Genomic DNA, 9,417 nt, shown 5'->3' on the forward strand with positions numbered 1-9,417 from the left:
ATGCAGTCAATCTCTGGTCCATGATGAGTCCAGGGTCAGCGTACAGCAGTTGGATCATAGGGTCAAAGTGTGGAGGAGATGTGGAGGCTTGTCATCATTGGAGGCAATCTCAATTCAGAGAGATAAGTAGATGAGATTCTGCAACCAGTGGCCATCCTATATCTCCATGGTCTGGGACTGAATTCTATCCTCCAAGATGACAATGCTCACCCCCATCCAGAATTTGATGGTGAAGATGATGGAATGTCCTGACATCAACCCCACTAAACACTTGTGGGATCAGCTTGAGTGTGTCAGAGTGACCGACACAACCACATTTGCTGACTTGCGACTAATGCTGGTTGAACAATAGGATGCTATCCCACAGGAGTGTGTGACCAGGCTGGTGACAGCATGAGGAGGAGGTGGTGCCAGGCTGTTTTTCTACTCTTTGTGCTAAGTTTTGATTGTGATGCTCACTTCTGGTGGTAACTGTGGCAACAGATTTTACGAAATTTGTTTCTGCTATTTGGTCCCTTCTGTGCTATTGTCAGGGCATGCAAGATACAAAAATTCAAGATGGTGGAGTCCCTAAGTATGAATTAAAGGCTTGTTCTAAGTTAATCATTATAAAACAATTGTATATATTTGCGTGATTAAACACTAATTCAGATAAGTTTACTTAAAGAGTTTGTTTCATTTTTACCAAGTTTATTCCACTAAATGTTACTAGGCTAAATATTACAGACTGCACCTTTCAATTTGTCACCTTTCAAGATTTCTTGATTTGGTCCCATGGTATGCACGTATTTTACTGTTTTTCTCGACCTATACTACTTTAAAAAGGTCCAAGAATGGTGACAAAATACTGTAAAGCAGCACTGTATGACTTAAAGAATGCTATGATACTTTCGGATGTCACTGGAAATCTGAGTGGAAGGACTGAAAGCAGGGTTGGCAAAGATATTTGCAAAGGAAAATCATGTGAATTGTAGAGATGAGGGAAAAGATGTGAATGGAAGGAATGCTAAGGGGGAAAAACAAGTGTTTCTCACGTCCCCTTTCTCCTTGTTTTTTCTTAAAAGAGTTCAATAAAAGTGTAGTAGTGTTTTTTATCAGTTACTCCTCCTCCCTGCATCCTCCTGCTCTGCTCCTCCACCCTCACACCACCTCTCACTCCGCACTCATTCTTTTATTCCCCTGTAGCCTTTCCTCTTTGACCCGAGTCAACGATTGTTGTTCAATCTGGCTTTTTCCTCAGACATGATTGTGTGTGTCAGAGGGGTCAAGTGTGTGTTTACAGTAGACAGTGTTTTTATGTGCCTGACTTTGTGCATGTCTCTGAATGTGTTCATTTTATGTGACTGTGTGTTTGAGTGTGTGTGGCCCTCAGATGATGTCAGGGATTAGGAATGGCTATGGTTTAATGCTTCAATGGAGGTCAGCCTCTGGTCACTCTAACTGTATGGGGCTGTGAGGGTCCCTAAAGTCTCCACAATGACCTGACTGGATTTTAACATATTTATGTCTTGTATTGTTTTTAAAATTTCCTGAATAGTTCTCAGTAGACTTTTCACTTCCTGCTGCCATTGGGCAAGAAAAAAAGGAAAATAATGTGAAGTTTCAGCCCATGTGATTTCTACTTAAACTTCACTTTTCCTCTGAGGATTCTAGGGAGAATCTAGGGTTAATCTGGTAAAAGTGGGATGTTAGCAGGTTTTTAGCCAGGTCAGCAGTTTAACATATTCAGTGGATTTGGATTAGGAGGAATATGCCAGCCTTGGGGCAAAATAAAGGTTGACAAAAATAAAAAACACTTATCTCCCTGGTTCTTCTCTTTTGTTTTAGGGAGTAGAGGGAGATAGAGCATCGGCCCAGTCAGACAGGGTGAGTGTAAGCCCCAGGCACTGCACCTCTCCACTGGGGCTTTTCCATTACATTGAGCAGCTTGCCTCTACTTGGTTTGACTCAGCACAGCAGCCCAGCAGAGCAGGGGATTTGCTTTTCCACCACAACCGAGCTACCCGTTTGAGGACAAGTCTAGAGCTGACGACATTAAATAGCTGAACTTCAGGAAGCATTGTTTTGTGTCTTCCGCTGACACAAGTTTGGTGCAGCAGTTGCTACTTAAGTCTGCGAGGCGTCTCCAAATGATGACGAACAGTTGTGACATCACTGTAGCATGCTTGTAGGCGGAGCAGGCGCGCTTCAGCCCTGCTCCAGGGCAGGACCATTCCAGATGCAGCTCAGCATAGCCCACTGCTGTGATGGAAAAGTAAATCAGCACGGCTTGGTTTGGATCAGCCTAAAGTCATAGTGAAAAAGACCCATATGTCTGTGAAATGTCGATATCAGAAAAAGCTGTCATTTTGTGGATGGAACTCTGAGTAGGTAGTACCAGCATTGTCATTTGGTGTTGTGGGACTAACTGAGCTAAACATGGCAAGGGCTGGTTCCTACTAACACTGCAAAAACATGCCTGTCATCAGGCAGTCCATCTTGCAAAGCTCCAATCTATGACGCTTGTTCCGAATCAAAAGTGGTTTGGACCAGAGGAGAACGAGGCGGTAGCTACGGGCGAGCTTTGGTTGTACTGAAAGCTGATGCCTGCTGTTAGTGCAGCAATTAGCTTGGCTATAGCTACCGTAAATGGGCAATGCTAGCACAACTGGACCACATTTCTATCAGAGTAAAGAGCAAAAACAACACTGAAAGCCACAGTTTTGTCAGAATGGGACAGTTTCCTTATTTAAACAGGTGCAAGGAGCCACACTGAAAGCTTTTGTGACAGAAAAGTTTGTTGTATGTTTTTGCTCTTCTCCCCACCAGCTTTGGCTTGAGTTTGCGGGTTTGCTGGTGTGTCCAATGGCTGCTGCTGCGGTAGCTTTATGCTTGGATGTAGCTGAACTGGACCACATTTCTTTATTAAAACAAGAATGAAAAGCCAAATTAAAAGCTTGCCTTGGCAGAGAAGATGTTTTTGCATATCTCCTGACCAGTTTAGGCATGAATTTTATTCACCAAGAAGTTCCCACTTCACAACCTGGCAAAGTGCTGGCTTATGGTTGCCAATTGGCTTACAAAGTTGACTTGTAGGGCCAGTATTAAGGGATTAATTAGATTTAAGGGTTTCTTCACTGATCACTTTTAGTAGGGCAAAATGTCCTGTGTTTACTCCATATGCACTCACTCAGCCTGAAAATGAAAGCTCCTTTGAGGAACTTTTGGTTTGTGTTAGGTTTGGTGCCCCCTTCTGGACAAAGTTTTCTGTCTTGTCTGATCTATTTTCAAATTATGCCCGGTAAAATTTTAAACTAATATTTACTGATAATGTGTTTGTAATAAAAGATTGTGTGCTCTCCTTAACATCCAACCGTTTAACTCATTAAGGATCTTTGACATAGAAACAATTTTTAAAAAGGCGTTTATGCTACATGACATGACAACATATCTCTCTGACACCTACTGTCTGACAGAGGTTCTTTAAGTTTCATCATTTTTGTGTCTGTTGGTTATTATCAGCATCAACCAGCTAAAAACTCCTCACAGGAGCTTTAATGAATGAAAAGGAACATCAGAAAGCAAAATTATAAAAAATATATTTTTTTCTTTATTCTGTAATAGAATCACGCTACAGCATAGATTAAAGGAGGTGTAGGTAAAGTTAACAGGTTAATTCAAAATTTGGGCAACTTCACACAAGCACATTTCTAATGAAATTACCTAGAAGGGCATCTACCAGCTCAACACAGTTTTAACTAAAATTTCACATGGCCCCTCTTTTGTCACAAAACGGCATGTTGTCTGATCTTTTTCCAAAATCAGAGTGGCTTTTTTCAGAAGTTTTGTCATTATAATCAGTGTGTTTTGTAATATTCCTGAGAAACAGTGAATACAATCCCTTTATAAAGAAAATGCAGGTTTAAAGGCTCTCAACCAGCAGTCAGGTTTCAGCACATTCTCCAGATTCTCCTCAGGGAAATATTCAAAATGATTCCCCTCATGGTAATGCTTATTTTTGCAGATGCAGTACAGAATGAGTAAAAACTGCAGACAAATAGAGGGTTCATTTTGTACGATTTTGTTCTGTAGATTCTCTGGTCCTTGGACTGAAACATTGGTGAGAATAACTTTTCCTCCATCTAGTGGTTCAAAAAGGTTCTGCATTGCTTCCTCCCGTCTCAAAATGTGAACACTTTGACAACGTTACACTGGAGATGTCCAGATGTCTAGATGTCTATGTCTATCTGCTGCAATCAAACATTTAATGTTGTTTAGCCGTTCTTTGGTTGTTGTTTTTTTGTCTTGTTTTTTTGTTTTTTTTGCACACATGACTCTGTTGTTCTGCACACAGATACCCACATTGAGCTAAAACCCCTTAGAATTCCAGGAGAATGAGTCAATGACTCCTACCCAGGAATACCTCAATTAAATTGAATGATGTGTGTGTGGACCATTTGGAGTTCAACCACAAACAAGATGTCTTTAAAATGGTGACATTTCTCCTCAACTGTTAGACTCACTGTAGCTGCTTCTGCTATTAAGTAAAACAACAAAACACACACAAAATTCTGCCCTGTCTGAATTTGTCTTATGAAGCTGAGGCCTGTAGATGACTGTAGCTGGGAGGTATCAGCTGGAAAACTAAACTGGACCAAAGAATGACGTCTTAGCTAGTTTAACAGAACAGAAAAGGATGATTTTACAGCTGTTTTAATGAGAAATAGACCAGGTGTTTCAAATTGAAGACTCTAAAAAGGATAGAGATTGGCAAATATTTTGCTACATAGCATTGCTATTAATTGCTTGGAAAACATACATTACAGCAAATACAGTGGACTACTGAGAACAACAACGGCATGTTTGAAATAATACAGAACCAGTCCATGGATTTTTATGGATTTAATCCTGTTTTTGTACTAAAAATGTGACTGGATTTAGATCGCGTAGACTCTTTCTGATGTAGCAGAAACATAATGACCAGGGGAGAAAAGGAAAGCCTATGATGGTTTGTTTGTTTATTGTCTGACAAATGCATTAACTGTCTGCTGTGGTGGTTTTATCCTGGTCAGAATCATGAGTAACAGAGCTTTCCCATGGTGCATAATGTGTTATATTTACATTTTATAAATAACTGAATAGTTGCAAAAATGTCTGCCGGCCTACCCATGGGCACAAATTTTCTGGGGTTGAAGTCCTCCTGTTCACTGTGTGGCGGTTTGTCATGGTATGAAGAGAGTTTTAAGGCTAAGGCTCAATCCTAATACAACCTTTGCCCCTACCACTTCACCCGACCACTGTGTTTCTTACTTTTATAGTTGACTTGTATGAAAACCTAGTTTAGATGAAATGTACAGTCTGTGAAAACAAACTTTATAGATAGTAAGGGTGCTGGAATTGGAGCAGAAATCTTCTTTTGGCTGTGTGTTGGATCATTGACCTTGTTTGGGTGTACTGGGATGTCCCTCTCAGTGGACAGCAGCATAAGTTGAGATTCTCTGTCTTCCCCACATCTGCGCCTGAGTTTGAACTTTATCAGCTTCAATATGGAGAATGACTGCTCCACTGAAGCATCTGTCATTGGCAATGTGGCATAAATTGACAGGACACTCTGTCAACTCTGATTCCCTTCACCGAAACCAGACATAGTTGATCATTTCATGTAGAGCTCATATAACACTGGTGATCTAAAGCTGAATACCACCTGTATGAAAGGTAAAGTCTGTAATAGGTCTGAATCTGTCTGTTCTGTGATTATTTGGTAATCTTGCATGGCAGAGACCAGCAAGAGACCGGTGTAATTATGGCGGAAGATGTTCGCGTGGATGCTGCTAAAGTGCCAGTTTTCTCAGTACTTGACGAAATTTCTTTGTTAAAATTAGAACAAAGAACAGCACTGAGTTGTTTTCTTTTCAAAAATGAAAAAAGTTGTGTACTGACGTGTCTGCAGTCGCCATGGTTCGCATTTTGCAGTTCCCTTTGGAGTTTAGTCCTCAGTAGGGGCGCAGCCTGATACTGGCCATATGTGTTTTGTTGCTCTGATTGGCCCGTAAAGATGTGACAGACAGAATCCAATCACTCCCTGAGTTTTTTTCCAAAGGCTCTGCCCTTTCCCAAACACTGTGTATGAGTGGTTTACCAGATGGATGTGTGAAACACATCCATCTGGCATGCCAGGTTAATTATTTGGAGTTTAAAAGTCAAAACTGCTCTAACCAACCTCTTGGACATCTATACTGACCAATGTTAAATATATATCATAGTAAAGATTTCTGTATTTCAAAAAGATGTGAAATAATGACTTTAATCATACAGTGTGACTTGATATCAAATGGTGTAATGCTGGAAAAAGTAACTAAAAGACTATAAATCGGTTTTAAAAGAAATTGAAAAAATGCAGTACACGGAAATCAACACAAGTTAGAAACAGAGACATTTCTAACTGTGCATCTTAATAATTATTATGGCTTGACTGTGGACTTTGTCTGACTATTTTGTTGTCAAACATAAAAGTGAAGTAACTTAGAAAAACAAAATGCTACAGTGATAGTTAATAATTATGGCAAAATCTGTCAAATTCAAAAACTCAACAGTATTTACATATCACACCGAATAAAAAATTGGAGTACTTGTGTTACAAATAGAATAATTTCTATCAGCCACGGGTCAATGAAAGAATCATTACAGAGAGATTTGTGCCAGAAAACAGTCAGTTTTATCCCCAACCTCTGTTTCTGCTTTGGCACACAGTGAGGCAGCTGTGCTCTGATCAGAATTTTGGCCTGGTGGTTCATAACATATTGGACTGTCATACAACAAACGTAAAATAAAGATTTTTTAATGACTTACAGGGACTTTAAAGTTTAGATAAAAAGAATCAGAATTTCATCCCTAAACATTATTCATCCATCCATAGAGTTTTTCTTCACTAATCTGCACATTACATGCACTGAAAAAGAGACGACATAGAAAAAAGTCATAATCTCAAATCTTTAGTTAGATAGGTCCTGCTAAGAAAGAAATGAAACAATTACTTACAAAGAATCCCTTTCAAAATCCAATTTAATTCCTCCTTTTTAATATAAAATACAAACCTGTGACATTATTTACCAAACATTAGATAAAATCAGAGCAGCATTACTGCTCCATGCATAATGTTTAGAATAAAGATAAACATACATGCATGTCAGAAAATGAGCTTTTCTTACAAAAATACTTTTTAGATTTAAATTTTGTTGAATATTTAATACTGATTTTAAAACCAGAAGCTCTCTGAAAGACGTAAAAAAACTTTTACTGAAAGGTTTTCAGAAACTGACAGAGAACACTGAATACAGAATGCTGATCTAGTTTCTCATGTATAAAACAATAAAAAGCAGAGCAAATAACAACCAGAGCCACGTTTTTCTGAAGCTGGGAGCTTCATCCTTGGAATCTGTGTCTTGGCAGCCCGCAGCATTGTTGTCTGGCTTTAAGTTTTTGGGGTTTCCCTCAAAGTGGACCGGCAAGCACTGATTGCTGAGCACCTCACAGGCCAAGATCAGATGCTTGGTCTCCTCTCGGACGCTCCTGATCCCACATGTGCCTGGCTCACTTCTCACCGTGAAAAAAGTGAAAGGCTGACTGCTGATGCACAAGTTCTCCTTGAACTTTTTCCCCCCTTTACTGGTGCAGACATCCTTAACTCTGTCCAGGTCCTTTGGGTGGAGGAAGGACTGGGTGGGTCTGTCACAGCCCCCGTTGTTCCTGATGTACTTCTCCCACTCATTCTGGTCCAGTGATGTGGGGGTGCCTGCACGAATGTGCCGTTTAAGGAAAGTCTGGTAGCCATTGTTCCACTTGGAGAGCTGGCAGGGAGCGTCGTTTTTGGCAGCCGTTTGATGAGCCAGCAGGACAAACATGGACAAGGAGAGGAAAATCCTGAGAGCAGCCATCACCCAGAAATCCCTGAGTGAAAGAAAGTCATAGCAGAATGAAGAAACACTTTACAGCCTTTCTTCTGTTTTTAAAGTAAGAATAAAGATGACACGTAATAATGTAAACAGCCTCTATTCAGCAGTCTGACTAACCCACAGCTGTGTCTCTGTGAAGTTTTTTTTAACAACATGAAAGCAGCAGAGGAAGTAGAGAACAGCTGCTCCATGAGATAACTTCCCTACCTTGATTAAGCAGCAGAGAAGATCTCAGCTAGAGACTATCGAAAAGCTCCAGCTGTGAGGTCTTTTCTTCTCTTCTTCAGTTATGCTTCCACATTTCACTTCCTGTGAGTGTGAGCGGGAGTGGCCTAAACTGCATGTGCATTACTTAAATCTGTCCACACGGCTGTGCTTCAGCGCAGCAGTCATGGAGAGAAGTGATCCACTTACAGCTAAAAATACATCTTAAAGGTGCAGAGAAATATTTCAGATGCTCAGTGTGTGCAGCCTTAACGGAGTAACTTTAGTGTTCAAATGGAATCTCATTTAGGTTTAATGTACTTTTTTATGTGTTTTGACCTTGTTTGGATAACATGGACTAACAACTCAGTTGTTTTTTACTTTCCAACCTAGAAAGCTGTTAATTAATTAGTTAATGAAAATAAAGAAGTGTTATCCTGATAGAAAAGGTTTGAGCTATTTATTTTAAAAGGCAGCAGAAGCAGACAACAGCATAGTGATTTGATAATACAGTCTTTGTTTAATTAGCATACAGTATACAGTGCCTTTAAAAAGTATTTACCCCCTTGACTGTATTATCCTTTAGTAATTCTTTAAATCAATCATGCTCAGTACAATTTAGCTTAAAATTAAAAAAAAAAAACCCTCTTTAATGTCAAAGTGGGAGTTACATGAAGGGTTCTTTTACCTTCATGGTGCAATGGTAGCCAGGAATACTGATTAACCAGTGACTGGACCTTCAAGACACAGGTGTTTTTAACACTATAACCACTTGAGACACATTCACTGATCTCTGGTGATCTCCATTTCACTAATTGTTAGACTAGCACCAACTGACTGGACCTCTGTTGAATTAGGGCAGTCACTTTAAAGGGGGTGAATATTTTTGCAATCACTTATTTTACCTTAAATATTTGTATTTAATTGACATGACATTATAGAAATCTGTTTGCACTGTGCCTTAAAACATTTTTGTTGTAAAATTTTGGCAAAAAACTGTATTACATGGACCATGATTGATTTATAAAATCAATAAAAGGGTAAAACATCAAAAGGGATGAATACTTTTTATAGGCACTGTACTTACAGGCTTGACCCTCTGCACTCACTAAAATGACACAGATTGTGAATGTATAAATGAATGGATAAATGAAATCCAGTTAATCTACATTATGAACGCATTTTTTTGCTAATAATTTCTACCCTTGTAGTTAAAGGTTTTTTGACATTATTTTGTTTCTGTGTCCAAATTAAAATAATGCAAGCATCCAAAATCAAACTT

The 9,417-nt window shown here is 39.4% G+C and overlaps 1 protein-coding gene and 1 long non-coding RNA gene across 2 annotated transcripts in view; one reads left to right on the forward strand and one right to left on the reverse strand.

Moving 5' to 3' along the window:
• The window catches only part of LOC121513448, a 31,255-nt gene that overhangs the window by 8,472 nt on the left and 13,366 nt on the right, over window positions 1–9,417 (forward strand). The window lies entirely within an intron of this gene.
• On the reverse strand, window positions 7,024–8,282 carry LOC121513446. Its single transcript, XM_041793216.1, has 2 exons — window positions 8,139–8,282; window positions 7,024–7,926 (listed from the first exon to the last, which is right to left on the reverse strand). The coding sequence occupies exon 2, from the start codon at window positions 7,911–7,913 to the stop codon at window positions 7,326–7,328; it is 588 nt and encodes a 195-aa protein (XP_041649150.1). The 5' UTR covers window positions 7,914–7,926; window positions 8,139–8,282; the 3' UTR covers window positions 7,024–7,325.

This window comes from Cheilinus undulatus, linkage group 8, assembly GCF_018320785.1.
Source record: "Cheilinus undulatus linkage group 8, ASM1832078v1, whole genome shotgun sequence".
Classification (NCBI taxonomy): Eukaryota; Metazoa; Chordata; class Actinopteri; order Labriformes; family Labridae; genus Cheilinus; species Cheilinus undulatus.

Coding starts and splice junctions, on each gene's coding strand:
- LOC121513446 (XM_041793216.1), bottom strand. CDS start 7,913: ATGGCTGCTCTCAGGATTTTCCTCTCCTTGTCCATGTTTGTCCTGCTG.